Below are 26,240 nucleotides of genomic sequence, written 5' to 3'. Positions count from 1 at the left end.
CCGACTGGACCCAATTGTCACATATTCCACCATAAATTGCTATTACAAGTCAATAAACCTGTTGCGAAAAATACAGCTTTTTGTCTTACCTAATTTAAAGAGCCGTAGTCTCTCTTCCTTGTACCTGACTGCCTGTAATGCATTACAATCCTCTGACAAGAAAGTTATTCATGTTATTCCTCTCGTTATTCCAAGTCCAAGCTGAATCCACTCATTATTTCAGCTTCAAAAGTCCTCTTGATGTCACGGTGACGGATGACAAATGCTACTGTGCACATGTACATTCTGACTCGAGTTAATTCGCATAATAACCTCAACTGTTTACCCTTTTGAACTATAATAACGATCGCTCGTGCAATGCCATGGCCGCTGACGTTATTTATTTGCTATCATCTGATCTCTGTGCTCTCTGCTCTGCATCAAGTCTGAATCTGACCACTAAAACTTTAAGATTAAACGGTTCATTTATAATATTATAAAAATGGGAGAAAATGTAAAACGTGGTTTGGCGGTCGAAGTGTCCCTCACTGGTTGCCATAGAAACATGAAATGCGCTCGAGACTGCACATGCGTGCTAGCTGTATCAACCTAAAATGCTTTAATGCAGTTTGAGCGTCATAGAAAACATTCATGTGACAGTTCACCTCAGATTGTGTTGCTGATTTGAAATATATTAAATATGAGTGTGTCATCATGTCTGCAAGCATTAATACCGTGCGTGCACTTGTATTAACTCTGAGTCTGCGCGCTCTGCTTCTAAAAGCAGAGAGAGAGAGAGAGAGAGAGAGAGAGAGAGAGAGATCACTTTTTTTTGGCTCACTCTTTTCTTTTCCTAATTTACAAGTTGCAAGTTATAAAAAACACAAGCAGTGTTTGATCACGGCCGAGTGTTCTCCGAGTCCAATGACTCCGACCGCACGGGTATTACACACAATGTTTAACAGACCCGGGACCCGAGGTAATAGATTCGGACCCGACCCGGACCCGGCTGATCATTTAAAATAGAAACCCGAACCCGTACGGGTCCCGGGTCAGGTCCTGGGTCGACGGGTCTCGGGTGCACTGTGAAGACCTCTACCTCAGAACCCCGAAACTTTGCCCAAGGAATTTTTTGGGGGGGGGGGTTTATAGGCCTCCGGCCATAGAAGCCGGGGCAAGTGCTGAGGCCAAGGCCATGGAAGCCGCTTCGCCATGGCCCCCTGAACTGTCTGCTCTTGTCTTGCCTTGGCTGTCCAAGCTGTCTGCTTTTTTGCCACAAACTCAACCTACTGGCTTCTCTCCTGTATGATTTCACACAAGTCTCTTCAGATCTTAGAACTGTGCATGAATTATGAGCTTCTAGAACAAAATTAGTATGCTTTTTCGTAGTTTTATTAAGTGCAACCACAATGTTTCTGGTTACTGTCGTAACAGCACCAGTGCCGTAACAGCACTCAGTTCCCTGAAAAGCAGGAACGATACATTCCAAAGCAATCACTGTGGTAACTCCTCCCCTTCTTCGAGATTCTTGAAACCTTATAGGATAATGGCAGTAAAAAATGGCAAATTGTCGCTAATTATGCAAATTGCATGCAAATACTGACAAGCCTGCAGATAGTATACAGTAAAATGCGGTGAGAGCTCAGAATCTAATGCTGTGTCCCAATGTGCTCTTTTGGTGAAGAAAAAGTAAACACTTTTGAGTGTGTAGTAGAAGAGTAGGCCTCACACAACCAAAGTAACGATGGTAAATGGAGACATTCCCTTTCGGGTGTTCACTCAACATTGTGAAGCATTCACTCTGGGAACAGTATACAATCCCGTCGTGATGGCAGCGATGATGGTTTTGAAAGGTGTAAGATTAGTAAGGGAATTAAGATCAATATAACTCAAAGGGGATTGAATTACAGGGAATAAGAACCAAATTAGTATGCAAATTATTCAGAATTACTATTTAACACTTTATCAACTATTCGTCCACAGATAAATTGAGATTAGGGTATTTTATCAATTCTGGACAAAATATTATCCCGTGGCCTACGGTAATAATATCATAAAATTATGATAACTGATTATGAGCAGAATCTACAGTTTAAGGCAGTAACTTGTAAGCACACAGCACAAGACACTGGTATGTAAAATCAAACAAGGCTTTATTGAACTACTGTAATACACATAAACTAAACTAACGAAAACACACAAACATTCATTCAAACAGTGACAGAGAAAAGTGATGTTATTAACGAAGGGTGAATGGAGTCCCAAGTGTCTAGCGTTAGACACTATTTCTTGACCGCAACCTGAGAGAATCAATCTCCTAGCACTTTAATCTTAGTTCGTTTTTTTTATAAGATTTGCACAAGATCAGCCAGTATTAGGATATATTGTGTATTTGCGTTTGGAAGCTCCTTGTGGGCGCGTGCATTCCCTTCTGTAACGAAGTTGCTGGAGAGGAATTCTCTTCTTCTTCTTCTTCTTTAACGTTTAATGGCGGTTAGCAAACCAGCTTTGGTGCATATTCCGCCACCTACTGGGATGGAGTGTGAGGCATTGATATCAGACGTAAACAGGAGAGAAAAAAATATATATATTTTTTTCTTATTACTACCACCTACCCTACCTTTCTATATTCTCTTATATAAATTAGTTGCTTTCAAAAAAAAAAAACAAGAGCTTCATATCCTTTGAAAGAACTATTAAGTATATTAGGCAAAGTTAAAGAATTTATGCCAACAGATATTAAATAGTTTTTTAATTTAAATCTTTCCCTTTCATATGCCATACAATTGATTATTACATGCTCTACAGTTTCTGGAAATCCACATTTATTGCACTGACCAGAACCATGTTTCCCTATCATTTGAAGTGATTTGTTGAGGGCAGAATGACCAATTCGTAGACGAGAAATGACTGTATCTTGCTTTCTGTAGCTATAACTAATTCTAACTAAACCAACTTGTTTTTGTATTTTATACAGATGTCGACCTTTATTTCCTTTATCCCACCTCTCCTGCCACATATTTTTAATAGCGGTTTTAATTAAACTTTTCATTTCAGATTTACCCAAAGGTATTTCTAAATCAATAACATTGTGTTTAATGGCCTGTTTGGCTATCTTGTCCACATCCTCGTTACCCTCCACACCAACATGAGCTGGCACCCATAAAAATACTGCTGAGAGACTTAATTGACACAGTCTATATAGATTTTGTAAAACTTCTATTAATAAATATTGTCTTGAAGCTGATTTCCCACTTATTAAACTAGTAAGAACTGAAAATGAATCCGAGCAAATTATTACTGCAGATGGTTTAACTTCTTCAACCCATTGTAATGCTATCAAAATAGCCACCATCTCTGCAGTATATACATATATATTATTAGTGATTCTTTTTGCAGCTTTATACTAAGAAAGAGGGATATACATACTGTAGCTGCAGATGTTCCTCCAGTTACTGGGTCTTTGGAACCATCTGTGTATATTTGTAAAAAACGGAAATATTCACTCTCAATATGCTGCTGTACTACTATCGCTTTAGGAACTTGATTTTGTTTATCCTTTATATTTTTAAATATCTGGAGATCCACAGAAGGCATTGAGAAAAACCAAGGTGGCAATGCTACTGTAGGACTAATATTAACATTATTAATACCTATTTGCTGAGTTTGCTTTTCTATTATCCATCCAAAGATTTTAACCTGCGATTGTTCATATATTTCCAGCAGTTTCCCAAAACATATTTAACTGGATGATTTAAAAAATGACCTTTAATATTTCACCAGTAGACCAGTTTTAGCTGTAGCTCACGTAAATCCAAGGGCATCTCTCCCATTTCTACCTGCAGTGATGCTACAGGAGATGTTCTAACAGCTCCACAGCAAACCCTTAGTGCTTGACTTTGAATTGAATCGATTTTGTTAGCAAAGTATTTGATGCTGATCCATAAATGATCCTTCCATAATCAATCAATGATCTAATTAATGCACAATATACTCTCTTTAGTGAATGTGTAGTCTCAACACATTAACTCCTTTCTTACATTTATCGATTACCTTTTGAATATGTGCTCCAAATATTAGCTTTGAGTCCATCCATACTCCCAAATATCTAATAATAGACACTTGCTCTAAAGTTTGCTCATATAACTTTAATTTAACTTCAGGGGATTTCCTCTTTTTTGAGAAACAAATTACTTGAGTTTTTGCTACTGAAAGACGAAATCCCCACTGGTTAGTCCAGCTTTCAGCAGTATCTATTGCTTTCTGCCTTTTCTTCTCTAAATATATTAAATTTCTTCCTCTTACCCATAAGGCTCCATCATCTGCATATAATGACCTTCCTATTTCTGATCCTATTTCCTCAAATATACCATTTATCATAATATTAAAAAGTACAGGACTGCAAATGCTACCTTGAGGAGTATTCTTGAGTATCCTTGAGGAGTTTTCTTTACCTACTCTTACCTGTATTTTCTGTTCTTTTAAGAGATCCATAATCCAGTTAAACAACTTCCAATCAATGCCCGTTTGACCTAATTTAATTAAAAGCCCTTCCTTCCATACCATGTCATAAGCTTTCTCGATATCGAAAAATACTCCTAGGACCATTTCTTTTCTTACTTGAGCTTTCCTGATTTCATTTTCTAAGCAAATTACTGCATCTATGGTACTACGTCCTTTCCTGAACCCACTTCTGATATGCATTTAATAATTTTCTGGTTTCACAAAGATATGAAAACGTGATATAACCATTCTTTCCATTATTTTGCACAGGTTAGATGTTAACGCTAATGGTCTATAATTAGCTGGAACCGTATTATCTTTCCCAGGTTTTGCTATTGGCACCACTATACCTAATTTCCATGAGCTAGGAAGTCTCCCTTGCCTCCATATTTCATTATAAAGTCTTAAAATAACATTTAATCCATTATCTGAAAGATGTTTAATCATTTCATAACCTAGTTCATCTTTTCCCGGTGACATATGTTTAACTCCTTCCAGGGCCTGCTTGAGCTCATATAACGTAAAAACACCATCCATAGTACCCTCTGTTAATTCTTTTTTATAAATCTTTTTTGATTATCTCTTACCATTTTTTCTCTTAATTCCCTCATATTATCTGAAATATTGCTATGCACCTTTACAAATGCTTCTGCCAACACCTCAGCCTTTTCTTTATTACTAATGATTTGATTATTTTCACTTATCAAAACCGGAATTCTATTAGATTTATGTATGAGAGGAATTTTCTGGCGCTGATTGGCTGGCTATCGGTTGATGACGCGTTCTGAGGGACAGCACTCGATGGTGATTGGTTGGTTGGCTTTGCCGGGTGGCACTTCGTTCGCGAGACTTCCTGTGTAACACTAATGAGCGGATGGTATTCAACCATCTGTTCCATATTAATGAATCCTGACTCTCTAACACATTCTGCACTCAAAGACCAGAACGTGAGTTAAAGAAAAAAAACAAGGACTTTCGTTTTACAACATCTTCCAACATAACTCACCCCTTGGGCGCTGCGATGTCGGCAACATCCTGGCGTGGGTGACAATTATAACACCTTGGAGACTATCCAGAGATACCCGCGTGAGCCTCAAAGGAAAGACAAACAGCTGCCCTTTTCACTCACGGCGCGATCACACATTCCACAGAACAGACACACACTTACACAAACAGGCACGAGCATTTTTGGCTAGCACATGGACCTTTTTCGATAAATCTACCTCTAAATTTATTTAAATGTCCCCCTTAATGTGCTCAAATGTATTTATGTGGTATAGTGGAATAGATGAATGTTACTGTGTGTTTAATCAAACTTTATATGCATGTAGTTAGGAACAACTCTGTATCTCTGTATACCTGATTTGCTAAATTATAGTTTTTGGTGTCTGTATAATCGTAAAAACCCAACTGTAATGAATCTTGACGCCAAATTACAAAAAGATGCATTGTTTCAGAGGAACAATCTTGCTGAGGAAAATTTTTTAATTTTGTCATCGCCATAAATTAGACCAGTGGGCGGAAATCAGCAAACAAAGAAGATTTTTCCCGCCTCAGTTTCTCACACTTCATTGGTTCATACGGAAAGATAGGTGTAATCCTACTTTTCCATAAAAATAAAGGGAAACCCTTGCTCTTGGCATTCCGCCAGAGACAAGAGGGGGTTCTCAGCTTCGCGACCAGACTTCTCAAGAAGTTTCTCCGTTTGTTCTTCTTTACTTTACTTTTCGTTTCATTTTAGTTTTTCTTTATTGTCTTCTGATATTTGACTTCATTCAATTATCTTCACGAGCCAAACGAACTCAAGTCTAATCATCTTTTGGCAAAGTTTACATTCGCTTCAACCATCGAGCTCGCGCATCATCTGCTCTGGAAAGATCAACGCTGAAGCTGCACCAACGGACAATTTGAACTCAGCTACAGTACACACAAGAGCCAGATCAAAGCAAGTACTTTCTTATTTCGCAACTTAAAATTGCTGTTTAAGGTTGTCTAGACTATTCCATTTTTGTGAAATTATTCAATGGCTTGGGGTCTCTTGCAAAGTTAACTGTTTGAAAATTGTCACGCTGAGATCTGCCTTCACTCTTTCTCTCTCTCTCGTTTCTCTCCCTCTCTATCTCATTACTATTCTCGTTCATTTATCTTGTTTAAATTGTACTGTTTGTTTTGCTATATACTCCTATTTACTCTGTGTGAATTGTAGTTATGTACTCTTTAGTCTGCTTTTATTAAATACCATAATTTGCTTGAATTAAACTGTTTTATTGCTCATCGAGATCGAAGTCCTTGAATCGTGTGATCTAAGCTACAAGCTTTGTTTTCTATGAATTAATTTCAGTAATCTAAGTAGTGCAGACACAGAAAATATTGTTTTTTCCTGATCAGAAGATTAATATTTCTTGGAGTTTGTAAGAAGGGTATTTTTATTGATTTTTGATAAGGAAATCTAGCTTCCAGTTCGCGGGACGAACAGATTGTCTAGATAACTTAAATTAATTCTAGTAAAGGTTACCTTTAAATGATTAAATATTCCCTCTTTGCGTAATTTTATATTTGTAAGCAATAAGCACATCATATTCATAGACTCATGATAATTCACTTCATTTGAGTTACTTATTCCCCAGAAAGTGATTGTTGCTACATTGGATTGCAGGTTGCTATGCAATGGAGTTTCCACTAAGTCTGGAGTGACTCTGAGAGGGTTGACGAAGTTCAGCGAAGGAGCTTACGGAAGAGTTGATTAGTTTTGAGTGAGCTCTTGGTGGTTTGAAGAGTACACGCTGGACAATGGAAAGGTCAGCACAAACCATAGGCAAGAGCCCAAGTCACTGCAAGCAGGGCAAAAAGCAAAGGCAAAAAGTAAAGGCAAAAAGCCTGTCATTGGGTTATAAGCGTGCCATCTGACCCGTCCTTCTTAGTGCGACATCCAATCAGATATTGTCTTGGGCGGGACCTACGCCCCGTTCTCCGGTTCTTGCATGTAATTAGCGTAATGTCCACGTGATCGCGTGTGTCCAAACTTCTGAGAGTTTAATTTAAACGCTTTAATAAGCAAACTTAATAGTTTAAATATGGTGCATCCTACACACATCTACTTTATATCAAAATTCTAGAAATCATTTACCCATCAAGTAGGTACCAACATACATATACTTCCCATAGTTGAGGTGGAAGTAAATAAGGAGTTGGCCGTGATAAGTGTTTAACACACAAAATTACTTGAGTAATATAAAGCATGCATAATACAGAGAATACACATGTATGAGGCAACTTCTGGTGATTAGTTCCTATAACTAAGGTAGAAAACCCTATAGGCTGTAATGAAAGCTAAACACACAAAAATAATTCCACAGGTTATATAAAACATACATGATACTTAAAATATATGTGAGGTAAAAACCTGGTAATTAATTCAGCTTATTGGAAGCAATTTTGAGGCCGTTGTTTGTATTAAACCACAAGTGGGTTAAATTTCAGTCTATTGGTTTTGGGAGACAAAGTTCCCTGGTTTAAGGTTTTTGGTGATCCTGGGCCAAAGGAATGCCTTAGCATCCTTCCTGATTCCTGATAAGGCTGGGGATTTATGCATTGGGGTCACCACAGGGGTTCTTGGCCATTTGGTCTTAAGTTTGGGGAACAAAGAGAAATCTTTTCCTGCTGTCCTGGCATCGCTGGTATGAGATTAGACAGGCACGAGAAGGGAAAGGGGGGTGATATCTCCTTTAGCCATCTTGGCACCATGACTGTGTTTTTTGAAGCACTAATGGTTCGATGGGGAATCATTTCGCACTGTGGAATGCGGTGTTGGGTTCTTTTAATGAAATGGACTGTTCAAGGATAATCCTACAAAGGTTTTGATCATTATTCATTTGTTGACACGAAGGCCCATGTATCACTGGATGCCACATAGGATATCTGATATTATTATATGTATTTGGAGAGAAGATGTTATCATGGGAACCAAATGTTCAGCAGTGTCAAAAATGTTCTGGATAGTAAACAGTGAGTTATGAAAAGGAAATGCATTTTACCTGTAATTTATTATAATATTTAGCCTGCATGTACATCAGTTATGGTCTATGACTGCATTTGTTTATTTCCCTGTAGAAATTCTAATTTGCTTATGCGCTCTCATATTTCCTTAGTATTTAGAGAAAAGATAAAAAAGAGAACATGTTTGCATGCTACTATGCAAATTCATTTAGTACTATGGCAACATTTGGAGTGTATATTCACATTCTATGCGATGTCATTCTGTGTCGTGGATTTGCATAGTTTTCTTTAGTGGATAGTGGACAGAAGGGGTGTTTGTATTAACAGAAACAGGTGGAAACATACTTCAGGTATGTACATTACAATGACATTTCTGAAGTATCTGATGCTGATATTCATCATCAGTAAGTTTTTTGTATTGTTATTATTTTGGTTTTCATTTAAAATAAGAGATTTATATAAGGACATTTTTGATTATTTGTTTATTTTTATATTTGCCCATTTTATTACATTTTAGTGTAGAAATGAATTCAAAGAATTTACTATAACAAAGGTGTTAAAAAAAGTCATTAGGTGGCAAAAACGTTAATCTAGGGGGTTTGGAGTGTATATTCATATTCTACATGTTATGTATGTATGTGATGTCATTCTGTGTAGTGGATTTGCATAGTTTTCTTTAGTGGATAGAGGACAGACCTGGTGTTTGTATTAACAGAAACAGGTGGAAACATACTTCAGGTATGCAGTTTTTAAAATATTATTAAACTCTTTTTTTTTGGTACATATGAATAGTGGTATTGCTTTATACTGATGCACGATTGTATATTTTCATTTTTATTTTGTCCTTGGGTGCAAAGTCTACATTAGTGGTACTGCTTACATTACAATGGAATTACAGAAGTATCTGATGCTGATATTCATCATCAGTAAGTTTCTTTATATTATTATTATTATTGTAGTTTACATTTAAAATAAGATATTTATGAGGAAATTTGATTATTTGTTTATTTGTATATTTGCCCATTTTATGAAATTTTAGTGTAGAAAGTAATTCAAAGAATTTACTATTACAAAGGTGTATAAAAGAGTTATATATAATTTAGAAAAAGGAAACTAACCATTGTTTTTTTTTTTTTTTTTTTTTTTTTTTTTTTTTTTACTTATCTTAATTCAGTTAAGCAATTAATTATCCACTTATATAAGTAAGTTCATGACAGTCATTTAGATGCTTCTAAAAACAGATGGTATAATAGGTCATCCAGCTCATCGTTTTATTCACAGTTCATTGGTTTTCTTCAAAGCATTGTTGGTTTGTTGGTGCTAATGCTAATAATAGATAAAAATAATGTATATATATGTCTAGTTGTATTATGGACAACTAACAACTTTAAGAAGCAAAATATCAGATGAAGGCCATCAAACAATTACAAATAGTGAAGTTATATTTAATGCTCAGCACTAAATAGTCCCCCCCAAAAAAATAAAAAAGAGTTTCAAATGAGGATACAACACCCCTTGAAGCTAAAATTAACAGCACCAGCACTTCAACAAACAGATGCATTCCTGAAATTGTTATTAATCATCTGTCATTCTCATCTGGGAGGAAAAGATGTTTATAATTCTGATTGACTAATCTGAACAATTCATTTAGCAAGTGTTATGAATCTTGAAAACAGAACACAAGGGATGACCAATTCCTAAGGTTTTTTGTTTGTTTGTTTTTTAAAGGGGTCAGGTGATACTTTTCTCAAAGCTCATTATTTTTGTGTATTGAGCATAATAGAATATGTAAGCATACTTTAGGGCTCTATCATATGACCCGACATGAGGTGCAAGGCTTGGCGCAAGATTTTTTGCTAGTTTCAGCCTGACGCATTTCATATTTTGCCATCCTGCACACGGGCGTGCTGCTTTAAAAATGAGGTGTGTTCATTGTTCAATGTTCAGGCCATTATTGGAGTGTTGCTGTTTTGAGGAACTGAAAATAAACTACCATAGACCAACTCAAACCTGGTCTAAAGTTTAAAGTCAATGTTTATTATAATTTTTTTTTTTTTTTTTTATTTAAAGGGCACGTTAGTAGAAAATGTGCCTCTGGGCGGGTCCACAACACGTTATCACTTTGTATACACACAGGGACACACAGCAGTACAAAAAAATGCCAAATATAAAACATTAAAGGATTACAGTGTAAAAGAATATTATCGTGTAGGCTATATATAAAAATGTCATATGTCATAATGGATAGTCATTGCTTGTATCAGAATTAGCCTACCTATTTGCTCGCACACAACAGATCCATTGGCTCTCTGGAGACAAGTTCAGTCTGTGCTCCTTAACATTCTGCCATTTAATTGGCGAATCCGCCATGGTGCGAGCGTAGCTCGCTCTTCCAGGGAATGGGAAATGATATTCTGATTGGTTTATTGAATGTCATGCCCCAAATTACTGAATGCTACACCCATTACTCATTAAGAGAATATGGGCTGCATTCGATAACTTAGGTAGCTCACGTACTGCCTTGTTGCTGTATGAGCCAATGACTTTGCAGGCATACTGATTTTAGACAGGTTTCTTAGGCAGTGTAATGGTTTAATGATCTACAACAAAATAGAGGTTTGGTGCAGAGGTGGGTAGTAACGAGTTACATTTACTTCGTTACATATACTTGAGTAAATTTTTGGGGTAACTAATACTTTTTGGAGTACATTTAAAGATGGGTACTTTCACTCTTACTTGAGTAATTTTTTGGGGGAAAATCTGTACTTTTACTTCGTTACTGTGGGCCAAGCTCCTCTCGTTACTTTATCTTAATGCAATAAATGTTATAAATGCTTTAATTTGATCCAAACGCGACGTCTACTTCTCTCTGGGCAATGAGCGATTCCCATTGACGAATGATTCATTCTGAGTCAATTCTGTTCAAAGGCTTGATCAAACCAGTTGGCTAACCATTGAATTGGTTCATGAATCATTTTGAATGATTCGTTCAGTATCCTGCCACACGCGCTGAGCGTTTGAAACAGTTCACTTCACTCAGAGTTGTAACTTTTAAGAACAGAAAGAGCGTTGAAGACGTGGCTGGATCTGCACTGAATTGAAAGAAAATCTGCAAAGGCAATTATTTGCTTGCGATGAAGATCTGTATTGGATGAACACCACGTGCGCTGTCTGGTTCAACTGGTATAACTTGGGCTACACTCGATTACAGTACACGATACCACTATGACATTAGTTGGTTGTACGTGTAACTTATAACAGAGGGGAACAAAGTTGAATGCAGCTTCCAAAAGACAAAAAATAACCGATTAATATTTTCTATATTTGATACAATCACACCGGCGTGAGAACTCAGCGAGTCATATCATTAGCTGCTAAATTCAGATATGCGTTCGCTGGCTGGCGGTGAGCCAGAGACAGACGCGTTTTTACAGCGCTGCGCATTATAACCAATCACACAAGATTCTGTTGAGCTTATTAAAGCATTGGCCAATCAGAGGTGTTCCGATGAGTCATCGCTGAAATGCTGGTGCTTCCTTCACTCGCTCACTGACGGAATACCTCTTTCTGGTGAATTCTCTCTTCAGAAACAACAAAGTGCAGATGTGTGTGTGTGTACGAATCGGTAAATAAGATATTGATTTCACAGTGTTAACAGGTTCAGTGATTTTAATGGGAGTTTCTGAGAGTGATTGATAGACTGTCAGCGAAAATGATCTTTGATAATGTAAATTTTATTTGCTCTCTTTCTGAACCATGAAGATTAGTAGTAGTTTTTATATCACATTGACTTTCAATGTTAAATTCACATTTAATATAAAGTAAGTCGTATTAAAAATGTTATGGCATGACACCTATATTACTTAAGTAAACAGACAGGTTTTTATATAATAAATTACATAATTAAGCTACTTTGACTATCGCATATTATCATTATTAACAATTTGTTAATAAATTGCAGCCCATATTCTCTTAACAATTTATTATGAGGTAGTCACGGCAAATCTACCACCTCAACCTCCTTAAAAAATGAAGCAGGGAGGAGTCAGTGTTGCTAGCGATGGTAGTGAGTGGGGAGGAGGATCTCGGGCCAGAAGCGATTATTAAAGGAAAACCCCTCACACTGGCCCTAGGAGGGGACCACCTCTCGCCCTCGCAGCTCACTGACATCGCGCGGTTGCAGGAAGAATTTGCGGACGTGTTTTCGCCCCTACCTGGTCGTACGGACCTGATTCAGCACCACATTGAGACAGAGCCGGGTGTCGTAATTCGCAGCCGGCCGTATAGATTGCCTGAACACAAAAAAAAAGTAGTTCAGACTGAATTAGAGGCCATGCTGGGGATGGGGGTAATCGAGGAGTCACACAGCGATTGGGCGAGCCCGATAGTTTTGGTGCCCAAAACGGACGGCTCGGTACGGTTCTGTGTAGACTATAGCAGGGTGAATGCAGTTTCCAAATTTGATGCTTATCCAATGCCGCGAATTGACGAGTTGCTCGATCGGTTAGGCACGGCTCGTTTTTATTCGACATTGGACTTAACCAAAGGATACTGGCAGATCCCCTTATCTCCCATGTCCAAAGAAAAGACAGCCTTCACCACGTTGTTCGGATTACACTAATTTGTTACACTTCCGTTCGGCTTGTTCGGGGCCCTGGCTACGTTTCAGCACCTCATGGATCGAGTGCTGCGGCCCCATGCTGCAAATGCCGCAGCCTACCTGGATGATATTATCATCTATAGTGGGGACTGGCAGCGGCATATGGAGCATGTGAGGGTGGTCCTTAGGGTGCTGAGATGGGCGGGGCTAATGGCCAACCCAAAGAAGTGCGCAGTTGGGCGGTTGGAGGTAAAGTATCTGGGCTTCCACTTGGGCCACGGGCAGGTGCGTCCCCAAATTGATAAGACGGCAGCAATTGCAACCTCTCCCAGGCCCAAGACCAAAAAGGAGGTGAGGCAGTTCTTGGGGATATTATAGGAGGTTTATTCCTCATTATTCGGACCTCACCAGCCCGTTGACTGACCTCACTAAAAAGGAGTTACCGGATACGGTCCAATGGACGGAGCAGTGCCAGCTGGCCTTTACCCGAGTTAAGGCGGCCCTGTGTGGCGGGCCGCTCCTGCACTCTCCTAATTTTGCTCTCCCCTTTCTTTTGCAGACCGACGCGTCGGACAGGGGGCTGGGCGTGGTCCTGTCCCAGGAGGTGGGTGGGGAGGACCGCCCGGTGCTGTACATTAGTCGGAAGCTCTCAAAGAGAGAGACTAAGTACAGCACCATAGAGAAGGAGTGTTTGTCCATCAGGTGGGCGGTTCTCACCCTTCGTTACTACCTCCTGGGACGGGAGTTCACCCTCTGCTCGGACCACGCGCCCCTCCAGTGGCTCCACTGCATGAAGGATACCAACGCGCTAATCACCCGTTGGTATCTAGCTTTACAGCCGTTTAAGTTCAAGGTGATTCACAGGCCGGGGGCGCAGATGGCTGTGGCCAACATCCTCTCCAGGAATTGGGGGGGGGGGGGGGGGGCTGCAGGCCGGATGGCTCCCCGGCCTGTGAATCACCTTGAACTTAAACGGCTGTAAAGCTAGATACCAACGGGTGATTAGCGCGTTGGTATCCTTCATGCAGTGGATGGTGGGCGGTGGGGGTATGTGGCGGGGGAGGCATGGTTTAGCGAAGTCTGCAACGGGAGAGCGAGTGAAGAGACGAGCGACGGTAAGTGGTTCAGGTGAGAAACAAGTAACAGCTGGATCCCGTTGCAGTGATTGGCATGGGGAACCAACATTTAAGGAGCGCGACAGCTGGCGAAGGAGAGAGAGACGGGGACTCGTGAGAGCTTGAAGCTGGAGAGTTGCTCAGCAAAGACTGCAGTAGTGACACAGAGAGTCAGAGTGAGAAGTGCGCGTACCTGACGTGGTTTTTTTGTTTTATTGAAATTCTGTTAAATAAAATATCTCACGAGCCCCGTACGCTGACCCTGGTCTCCATTCCTCTACCTAAGTCGAACATTCATTACAGTGACATTGAAGACTGGAGTAAAGGCTGATGAAATATATATATTTATACACATACATTACATACATTTTATCTATAAATCTAAATAAAAATAGACTCCGTATATATGACCCAAAGTAACTAGTAACTAACTACTTGAGTAGATTTTTTATCCGATACTTTTTTACTCTTACTCAAGTAACTATTCAGACTAGTTCTTTTACTTTTACTTGAGTACAGTTTTTGGGTACTCTACCCACCTCTGGTTTGGTGATAACTAAATGAATTTTTAATTACTATAATACTGATTTCTCTCTAGAAATAACATCAAAAGGGCAAAAAGTTTGTCAGAAATATAAATTTAAACACAAACTGACCACCAATCGCAACTTTCAGACTTTTTTTAGCTCAACTTTCAGACTATTTTTTAGCTCAACCGTCATGGAATGTAATGCACAGGATTGTGGTATATCAAAGGCAGTGAAGGATACATCTATGCTGTCTTCAAAATGTGATCAGAAGACAGTAACTCCGGAGAAAGGAAGTAAAACTGAATTAGGATTTGGACGTGTCTTGATGCCTTCCTGCCTTGGAATGCTGCCTCTGAATGTAGTATTTTAGAGTTTTACTTGCAGCCAGGGACAACCCTTATAGACCACGTGTCGGGAGCACTGACAGTTTTGTTGTTATACTAGCAAAAGTGGATTTTGAAACACCCTAAGTGCACCTGCTCCGTGCACTTCAGACCATACACTTAGATAATTAAAATAGGGCACTTATTGTTAAAGAAATTCATTATTTTTCTTGTACTGTTCATTATTGCAGATCCTATATGAAAAGTCTTTCTAAAATGTGTTGATTTCTACAAAGCCCTTCCTTTGAAAAGTGCAGTGTACTCTGATTGACCAGCTAACCAGATGTGACTGGCTGAACATCTCAAAAGAGAAAGTCGTGACATTTGCCAAGTATGGTAATCCATATTAGGAATTAGTGCTCTGCATTTAACCCATCCAAGTGCACACACACAGCAGTGAGAAGTGAACCCACCCCCAGAGCAGTGGGCAGCTATATATCCATCACCCAGGGAGCAACTGGGGGTTCAGTGCCTTGCTCAAGGGCACTTCAGCCATGGGTATTGAGGGAGGAAGAGAGCACTGTTCATTCATACCTTCACACCTAACTCCTGCCAGCACCGAGACTCAAACCAGCGACCTTCGAGTTACAAGTCCAACTCTCTAACCATAAGGCCACAACTCTCCCCACAAGCATGTGTTGGAAATGTAATGCCCCTTACCATAATTGTGAGCTTTAGCAAATTATAAAACATACTTCTGGGCCCTGATTCAGAAGTGTCAGATTATTCTAGCAAAGATGGAATTGCCCCATTTTTTTAGAAACAGCCTTTCTGCACAGCTAGCCTTGTTTTCTCCCAGGTTAAGAAAACTTTCCTCCATAAAATGTGCTGCATGCACTCGAACATTTGTAAATTGATGGCAACCACTGACCCCTAATTGCATCTACTTTTGGAAGGCCAAAAAAGTGCTTTTACTTTCGGATAGAAACACAAAGTGTTTCCACGACATGGTACACTTTAAAACCCGACAAGTTCACTTAACTCAAAAAAAATAGTTGAAACAGATTACATCGAAAATTTTAAGTCACATTAACTTAATATTTTTTTAGTTCAATAAAATATATATTTTTAGGTGTCTGTTACAATACACTGTAAACCCTAATAAGTTCACAAAACTCTTAAGTTTACATTAAATTAGAAATTAAATTTCCAGTTGCCTTAAATTATCTCAGTTATCTTATAAATATTGATATTTCTCAACTTATAATTAGAGAGTACTTGACTCAAAATTTTCTCTATTTTTCAACTCATATAATGTGGGAAATACACTCAAATTTAGTCTATTGTTGTCCATCCTCTTCACCACAACGGTAACACTACAAAAACAGCATAATAGAAACCTTTGTAAGTTCTGACATAACACAACATTTAAGTACTAACTTAAGTCCCTCTATGTTAATCTTGTGTAAAAACACACAAAATAACACTTAATTTTTTACATTTATTTTCCTTGTTTTTTGGTGCAAAGCATGCTGGGAACTTGAAAACGCAATAATTTTAAGTTCACCTTACTACAACAAAATTTTGAGTTTACAGAACTTATTTAAATTAAGTCCAATGTAATATCATTATTATTTGAGTGCAATTAACTAATTTCATTTGATTAATTTTTACATTAATTTACATACATTTTTAAAATTTTTGATTAGGTTTTACAGTGTAGCAGCAACACTGCTGTGATACCTGAAACCACACCTTCTTTCTTTGCGTATGCATTTGGGTGGTATTATGCAAATATTTCCTCATAGTGACGTAGATATGTTAGGTGTTTCTGGCCGGTCCGGATCAGCCTTCTCTTTTAGATATATATTTTTTTATATAGAAAAATTTATTTTGTGGGAGACTTTGAGCTACAAAACACACTATAGTAAAAGGAAATCTTGTAGAATCTATGGTACACTATTAAGAAGTGCAAACCAGCAAATGTTATTTTAGGTAGATATTTCTACCTGATCTAACCCTAATGTAGGTGGATTAGGTTTATATTTTGGGGTTGAATTAAATCAAATAAATTAGATGTTACCACAAAAGAAATTATACATATTCAATGAAGAAAAACACTTAAAGAGACTTAAAAGCTTTACTCAAATGAAAACACTTTCATCATCCTTATGACAGTACATGCTGGTTTTATCTCATACCTAAATGCTGCAACACACACAATTTTTGTTCACTATTGAGTTATACACTCCATTTCTTTCATAATAACATGCAGAGTGCATACACATAATGTAATTAATAGATTGATTGTGCAGTGTAGACAGACTCATTGGTCATTGTTATTTGGCCACACACATGCTGCAATGTTTCGGGAATGACATCTGCATATTTATGCAGGATTCACTCTCAACAAAGCAGTGACCAACATAGTGATAACTATATTGATGGATTGGACAAAATACTTGAAGACTAGAGCATTTTTATAAACAACAGCAAAAAATATATAATTGTGCAGTGTGAACCTTGCATTAGTTGTCAGAAGGCATTGCGAATATGGCCACCTACTAACCAGACTTTGCTTGAAAGGGACTTTGAAATCTTGTGATTCATCTTGAACACACATGTGAACCATGTTTTGTTTTTTTGTGCTCCTTTCTCCTTTTACTTTTTAGGTGACACAAGAAAAGCTATAAAAGGTAATAATACTGTATATTTAAAAGTACAAAATATTCTAAATTTGGTGAAGTGTTTACAGCTCTCATTTTTCTCTTCAGGCCAGAGCTGTGGGGTTTCTCCACTCAGCACTCGAATTGTTGGGGGTGAGGATGCAGCTGTAGGGAACTGGCCTTGGCAGGTCAGTCTACAATATTTTGGCTATCACTTCTGTGGAGGGTCCCTCATCAGCCAGGAATGGGTGCTCACTGCAGCTCACTGCGTGTACTTCTTGTAAGAACACAAAATAAATGTATAATGTAATGTAGACATGCATTTTCTATAAAACTGCTTTGAAACGCTGTATATGTGAAAAGCACTACAAATAAATTTGAATTGAATTGAATGTATTTAAATAATAATAATAATAATAATATACATTTTAATAATATAAATTTTCTTGGAGCTATCACACTGAGAGTCTTTGCTTCCTCATTCAGTTCCTCAGACATTGGACTGAATTGTACTGTTTATCTGGGTAGACAGAGTCAAAATATCTCAGTCTCTAACCCACATGAGGTGAGTCGAGGAATCCTACCCATCATTCCACATCCAGACTATGACCCCTACAAGTTCACCAATGACATAGCCTTGCTAAAACTGAGTGAGCCAGTCAACTTTAACAACTACATCAGACCAATCTGCCTGGCTTCCAATGACAGCGTCTTTCATGATGGCACAACCTGCTGGGCCACGGGGTGGGGAGAAACGGGTTTTGTAGGTAATTATCTTTAATTTGACACACTGGACTACTTGCAATATGGATTATGTAACCGATACTTGTAATTTTGCTATATTAAATTGTAAGCTTGTTTTTGTATTATTGAAGTGGGACACTTTGGGTAATTTACAATCCTTTTGTTTGTAAGGATCAAAATGATATTATCCAGAGGTGTAAAATACTTGAGTAATTTTACTTGATTACTTAAGTATTATTTTGGAGGATTTGTACTTTATTCAAATACAATTTAAACTGGTTACTTTTACTTGATAACATTTCTGGAGATAAAAGTACTTTTTACTCCTTACAATTTTATTTCATCTTAAAAAGTACATTACATTTTTATTTTATCTTATGCACAATAAATATGGTAAACAGAAGTTCAAATGTGCATGCTTGATGTGAGAACCATTGATCAATGTTTCCATGCATCAAGCACACACATTTTTACTTCAGTTGTGACTTTCATCAGGTAAATCTGTTCTCTTAAGTGGAACGGTAAATGCAAAAAAAATAAAAATAATAATAATAATAATAATAATTCAACTGAAAGAAACTTGCACTGACTGATCTTAAAACATGTTAACCCTGTCAAAGAAATGGGCCTCAATGCCCCAAAAACAATTAAAAGTTTAATTATCCTTAGACAGTGATGTTGAAAAGACAACAGAAAAAAATGGCCTTTCAAAATGTTAATGTTGTATCTTTTCTTGTATTATGTCTGAAATATGTTTTAGCGTCTGCATCACATCTTACTATTCAAAGGAATAATTCACCCAAAAATTAAAGTTGTCTTATTATTTTCTCATACTCATGTCATCCCAGATGTTTATGACTTTCTTCCTTCACATGAACACATGAAAATATTTTAAGTCTTTTTAATGGAAGGAGACAGGAACACTTCAGAAACCACACAAATTATACAAGACCGTCAAGACCGTGTGTGTGCATGTTTCACTGTGCTGCATTTTAAATGTTATTGTTGCAGGTGTATGTGTTTGACCTGTACATTTTGTTTTATTTTATCTGTTAAAACAAAACAAAAAACCTTTTTAAAGTAAATTTTAAGTTGTACTTTTTAACTTTTACTCAAGTATGTTTTTGGCCGATACTTGTCCTTTTAATTGTGTAAAATTTCCAATAAGTAACTGTACTTTCACTTGAGTAAAATTGTTTAGTACATTTTACACCTCTGATATTATCTGATATTGTAACATATATGAAAGCATAGACCTATGTCATTACCTTAGTCAAAAGTCAAAAACATTAAAAAAAAAAAAAAAAAGACAGAGAGAAGGGAATACTTTACAAAATACTGGAAAGAAAAAGAACACAAACTCCAGAATTTCTTCAGTCATTTTCCTAATACTTACTAGTTTCTCGCAGTGTGACCTTGTCATCTTAAAAACTCAAAAGTTCTAGAAATTTTGAATCATATTCAAACTTGACACATGAGATAGAATGAATTGGCAAAATACAGTAAAATGAAGGTCCAAGTAGCATTACATATTAAAAGGACAAACATCGCGTTTCAATAACAAACTAAATTCAGTTCATTCCCTTTTAACATATTTTTCATTTAAATAATAAACACTTTGGGTTCATGAAATGCAAATGTTCATAACATGCATTTATTTAGCAATCTGTCGATCTGTATGTATTTCAGGGAATGAGCATTTGTTAGCTTTCTTATTCATGAAATATAAAGTAGGCTACACACAGAAGTTATCTTTTAATGCTAAGAGTTTTTCTTTTCTTTTTATCTGTGAGACTGTAAGTGTATCATACAGTGAATCATATTTTCATATGACATTTTTTTATTATTATTGTTATTATTATTTTAACTCTTAGGTGCTCAGCCCAGTTCTGGAGCTCTGCAGGAGGTGAAGATGAAAGTGTTGGAAAATAAGGACTGTAACTGCATGTTTCAAGACCTCCTATTTTTTGACATAACAATCGCTCCTACAATGATGTGTGCAGGAGGAGAGAGCGGTAAAGGAGTATGTTTTGTAAGTTACAATATAGTTTATGACTCAATATTGTTGAATTCTCGATTCAGAATGAGAGGAAAACCATATTGCAGCTTATCACTTTGTTCAATAACAAGTGTACATGTACTTACCATGATAAACAGTAAGCATGTGGTATCTTTCAAATTGATATTATACATTTTTAGGGAGATTCTGGTGGTCCATTACAGTGTAAACAGGACTCTGTATGGATCTTAGCTGGTGTCACTAATTTTGGGATTCCTTGCGCCACTGGAATTGCACCTGACAGCTATGCGAGAGTATCCAAATTCCAAAATTGGATCTTGGAGAATGTTAATGGATCAGATATTGGATTTGTGACATTTTCATTTGATGGTGAAGATAAAGACAGCAGCTTTTTGTGCAATGGAGAAGATATAGCCCTAGGTAAGAGTGAAAGCAGATGACAGTAATCTTTCTCTAATGTGATGGATTAATGAAATAACACTTAAACAAAACTTTTACAGCTTTTATTAAACTTGGGTTGTGTTTATTTCTGCATATACAGTAATTATACATTTATAACATAAATTAATTAAAGAGATTGTTCACCCAAAGTAAAACAATTCTATCTAAATGTACTCTCCCCCATGTCATTCCAAACCTGTATAGCACAAAAGAAGGTATTTGGAAAAAGTGTTTTGGTCCCCACTGACTATTACCCTAACCTTGGCGTTTAAAGGGGTCATATGATGTGATTTCAAGTGTTCCTTTCTCTTTGATATTCTTTAAAAAGATAAGAGTCATCCACATTCTCCTAAAACATTTTTTTAAATTTATTTTTAAACACTGCATTGCACCAAATAAACAAAATAATGTTCTTTTTAGCAACATCATATGACCCCTTTAACCAAACAAGTCCATGAGGTCATTTAGGTTTTTAACTATCAGCATAACATAAAATACACTTTGCAGCTCATTCTAGCTATTGCTAAACATGATTAGGAGCAGGTAAACTCATTATATACAGGTGCATTAAATATATCTTATTTGTTTCTTGGTATATTTTTTTTTCCTGGCAGATTGATTAAATCTGTGCAGTCCAGCCCCTAGAAATTGTGTAATGGCCAATTAACTGAGCGAAATTAGCCATTTCAGCCAGTTCATACCATGTTTGAATGCAATATGCTACATTATAATCATGGAATTATGCTGCAGATTATAGTATTTATTTATTTTTATGTCTTGTTTTTTTTCAGGACTTTTTTACCCGTTTGGAAATAGAGACATAGAAAATCCCTCTCAAGATGATGGAAACTCTACAGTAGTGTTGGAAAAGCCCTTTGTATTTTTTGGACATGTTTTTGAGCAAATTTATGTAAGAACATTCTCTTCAGAAATTCTGTGTCTGTATGTACAGCATTCAGAAGAATTCATTATTCACTCCATAACCCCAATAGCCATGCACAAAACCGATTATTAATATTTTTTCTAATTTATTAAAAATAACAAACTGAAATAAAACTTATTAAGCTGAAGCACCGTTGTCAGTGGTTAAATCTTCAAGTATTTTTGGGTATGATCCTACAAGCTTTGCACACTTTGTTTTAGGCGTTTTCTCGAATTATTTTCCCCAGATTTATGTGGAAAAATAAAATTTAAAGCTTTACATTATTTCTCCAATGAGAAAGTCCTGACTTTTTAAAATGTATTAAATAATTAAAAATTATAATTTTGAAATAATCTGTTCAATTAATATTTACAACTAGTCATCTCAAAAACAGAAATCACAATAACAATAATATAAAATTTTTAGCAATCCTTCCCATTCATACTCGCATGTCCCAAACAAGGTTGCTAAACTGTGAACCTCATATACATTTGAATCAATTAACTTAATCACACAAAAGTTAAGATCTTACACTATCAATTAAAAAAAAATGCAAATCAAAGTTGACTTTTGATTTTGTACTGCCAAATCTCTTTATAATATTGTTTAACCTCTGTTTCAGGTAAACAACAATGGGCATTTGACATTTGATGGGCCTCTTTCACAGCCAACACCAGATTATTTACTACAACTCAACAGAGACATCATTGCTCCTTTTTGGACAAACCTGGATAACACTGTCAGTGGAAAAATCTCCTATCGTCAGGTTACCAGTGGTAGACCCTTACTAGCAGCATCAAACAACATAAACCAGTATTTTCCGCATCTGAACTTCACTGCCTCATGGCTGTTCATTACTACTTGGGATAAAGTACCGTATTATAATGACTTACAATCGGTAAGCTATCTATTGCTGTTCTAACTCACATCTGGTAGTGAAAGTTTAGAGAAAGACTTCTGGAATTTATTTGTTCCAAGTATTATTCATGTATTTAGATGAGGTACCTTAACAGGTTTTGAAGCATTATCTTTTGGTGTCTCTTTATTTAAGATCAAATGATTGATCTTAATGATATGATGGATGATGAATTATATGATTTTTTATTTCTTTAAGAATGCAGGTGAACTTACAGTATGTTATGCCAACATATCTCTCCCAGTTGTTCCAAACCAAGAAAACTTTTAACAAAATTATAATTTTTTTAATAGAAAATAAAATGAGGCCACATTCATGATAAAACTGTGCTGAAAAAAACTGTGCTGTTAGACAATCATCCTTTTTTTGTTCAAGAAATATTACTGACATTTCACTAATATGACCTGTAAATGATAAAGGGAATGCTATAAATAGTAAATATAAATAATGCTATAAATATAAATATATAATATAAAGATGGGATTACTCTCTGTCTATGAGCTATTAAGATCCTTTTCTGTTCCTGTAACAGAGTTCATCTTTTCAAGTTGTTTTGGTCTCTGGTGGTTCTCTGTCTTTTGTCATGATGAATTACGGAAATATCTCTGCTACAGATCAACAGTTTCAGGTTAGAAAGGATGAGAACCGTATATATCTGAACTCTGGCATTAAGATTGATATAGAGATCTTGTAAGAAACCTGCGCTTCACTGTGTTTTTGATGATGTTTTCATATACTCAGGCTGGATATGGCACAGTTAATTCAACAAATAATTTTTCAATTCCTGTGCCTGATGAAAATAAGCTCTTCAACTCCAGCAATGTCAATGTGCAGGGACGCTGGGTATTTCGGGTTGATGGTGGACCTGAGGAGGGTAATTATTTTGACTGTGTTTGATAGCGTAAAGTACCTTTTCAAAGCAAGAACCACATCTGATCAAATCAGAAAAACTAAGATCTGTTACAAATTTTTGTAAGTTGTAAAAAACTTTAAGTATACATTCAAAGCCATTGTAATTTGTTGGAATACCGTTCACTGATAGACATCAATGATACATTTTTTACAATTCCATTTGCAGTTTATGTAATGTGATGATGTTCTTTTACAAAAACAGGAATTTTCTATCCATATGGAGATGAGGATACAAAGAACCATTTGGAGTATTTTGGAAGTTCTCCACTTATCTCTCTGTCACAGCCGTTTGTGTACTTCGGGCTTATTTATAATGAGCTATACGTAAGAAGCGTTGTCTGTATATATATGTTTTTTTTTTACTGAAACAGCAGGAGTGGCTTTACATTTCACATTATAAGAATATCCACTGACAGTCCAGATGACTAAGAATTTTACTGGTTTGGTCCCATAACAGGTGCATAACCATGGGTATTTGTTTTTTAATGAGCTGATTTACCAGTTGCATCCCTATTATTTTCCTGCATCTGTGGACATCATCGCTCCACTATGGACATATATTGCAATTACCAATCAAGGAACAATCTCTTACCGACAAGTTACAGATTCTCATCTCTTGAATCGGGCCTCAAAAGACATAAATCAATATTATCCCAACTTGAACTTCTCTGCCTCATGGGTTTTCATTGCTACGTGGGATAAAGTATCGCTTTATGGATACAGGCGGACAGTAAGTGCCTTTTTATTTGGTGCAGTTTCTTGCACTGAAATTTGTAATAAGGAAACAGTTTCCCCTGTTCTCTATATTAATGTAGATATTCCCTTTATCTTCCAGGAGTCAACTTTTCAAGCCGTTCTGGTGTCTGGCAAAAACATGTCATTTACACTAATGCATTATGGTCATATTGCCCCAACATATGAATTTAAGGTAAAGTAATTCGAAAAAATATACTGAAAAAATAAGAATAACTATATAATAAGTGTTGGATTTTAACTAAACTTTTCATTCTCTTTTTTTTTTTTTTTTGTTTAACAGTCTAGCTGTGACACAATTGATTCAACTGATTTATTTTCGATTCCTGTCTATGATGCCACAAAACTGCCATTCACAAGCAATGTCAACATCATGGGTCGATGGGTATTTCGAACTGACAAAACATCAGAAATCAATGGTAAACTAAAACATTAATTTTAAATGCATGCCATTTATTTCATACTGTACCTTGTTTAATAGTTGTGTCGTAAATCTAGAAAAAATAATTAGACAATTAATATGTAGTGAAATGTTGAGGGTTACAGATGAATTAATATCATAAGTGTGCTGAAAAATAAATTTGTATACTTGCAGGACTCTTCTATCCATTTAGGAATGGGAACAAACTAAACCTTCAACATTATGAATTTTCAGAGCTCAATTTGCAGACACCATTTTCTTACTTTGGGCTCACATACAAAACTGTTAATGTGAGGAAACTTAGTATTGCATTCAGTATTGCACTCAGTATTTTTTAAAAGCATTTTATCACTTAAACTAGCTATTAAAAGTAATATCTGTTCATTCAATCTTTTAGGTTTACAAAAATGGATTTCTTACTTTCAACCGACCATTGTTTCCTTCAAGTCCCCCTACTCTTCCTGCAAATATAGACATTGTTGCTCCACTATGGACAGATATTGATAACAGTGACATTTACGTTCAAGAATTCAAAGGTGTCCGAGTACTACAGCGAGTAACAAATGATATACGTCAATATTTTCCTAATACAAATTTCACTGCTGACTCCGTTTTTGTTTGTACTTGGGAAAATGTGACATATGTCAACACTTCAGCTCAGGTAAGATTTGTTACATTATTTGTTTTCACTTGTCTTGTGATTTTGAGATAATTTCTTGTTGTTTTGTTTTTCAGTATTCCTCTTTTCAAGTACTGCTGATTTCTGGTTCTGGATTGTCATTTATTGTATTTAATTATGGCAGTATTCCTCAAACTACACTTACTGCAATGGTGAGAGCTTTTACAGTTAAAATGTATTTATAGAAATATAGTAAAAAAAAAAAGATATTGTTGAATGTTAGCCATAGATCTTCTTACCCAGACACCTGTACCAAACATGTTTGTAATCATTATTTAGGCTGGATATGACATTGCTGATTCCAGCATTTATTATACAATTACTGTGTCTAACGTCACTAACCTGACCAACTCCACAAATGTCAATGTTAAGGGCCGTTGGGCTTTTCGTACTTTGCCAATAGAACATGGTAATGTTTCTTTTACTTCACCTCAATGTAATTAACTATTAATGTGGTTTTATTACTTTTATTATGTTCTGTACCAAGGCCATAACATGCTATGTCATGCATTTCCAGGTCTTTTTTATCCAGTTGGCTATCAGGACTCTCTGAATCCCTGTCAAAGTAATCCAAGCTCACCAACCCTGCATTTGCAGAATCCTTTCTTGTACTTTGGACGCAAATATCACAATATATATGTGAGACATTATGCTAAATATGCTATATTTAAAGTACATTCATGTATTACAAGTCATGTTGCTTCAGTTAAATGTTCAAAT

At 36.5% G+C, this 26,240-nt stretch overlaps 2 protein-coding genes across 2 annotated transcripts; both read left to right on the top strand.

The window, feature by feature from the left end:
• Positions 1-9,108: 9,108 nt before the first annotated feature.
• Positions 9,109-23,652, top strand: LOC132120920 (testisin). Its single transcript, XM_059530141.1, has 11 exons — positions 9,109-9,216; positions 9,336-9,404; positions 17,719-17,742; positions 17,821-17,992; positions 18,199-18,479; positions 20,331-20,488; positions 20,656-20,896; positions 21,709-21,827; positions 22,462-22,605; positions 23,288-23,383; positions 23,497-23,652. The coding sequence occupies exons 2-11, from the start codon at positions 9,365-9,367 to the stop codon at positions 23,650-23,652; spliced, it is 1,431 nt and encodes a 476-aa protein (XP_059386124.1). The 5' UTR covers positions 9,109-9,216; positions 9,336-9,364.
• A 431-nt stretch (positions 23,653-24,083) lies between these two features.
• Positions 24,084-26,230, top strand: LOC132120919 (sushi, nidogen and EGF-like domain-containing protein 1). Its single transcript, XM_059530140.1, has 9 exons — positions 24,084-24,397; positions 24,503-24,595; positions 24,704-24,839; positions 25,016-25,131; positions 25,239-25,502; positions 25,577-25,672; positions 25,800-25,929; positions 26,038-26,159; positions 26,213-26,230. The coding sequence occupies exons 2-9, from the start codon at positions 24,542-24,544 to the stop codon at positions 26,228-26,230; spliced, it is 936 nt and encodes a 311-aa protein (XP_059386123.1). The 5' UTR covers positions 24,084-24,397; positions 24,503-24,541.
• Positions 26,231-26,240: the final 10 nt, after the last annotated feature.

Source organism: Carassius carassius, chromosome 39 (genome assembly GCF_963082965.1).
Source record: "Carassius carassius chromosome 39, fCarCar2.1, whole genome shotgun sequence".
Taxonomy (NCBI): Eukaryota; Metazoa; Chordata; class Actinopteri; order Cypriniformes; family Cyprinidae; genus Carassius; species Carassius carassius.
Note: the sequence above shows the minus strand (reverse complement) of the source record. Positions and strands in the feature narration are given on the sequence as shown.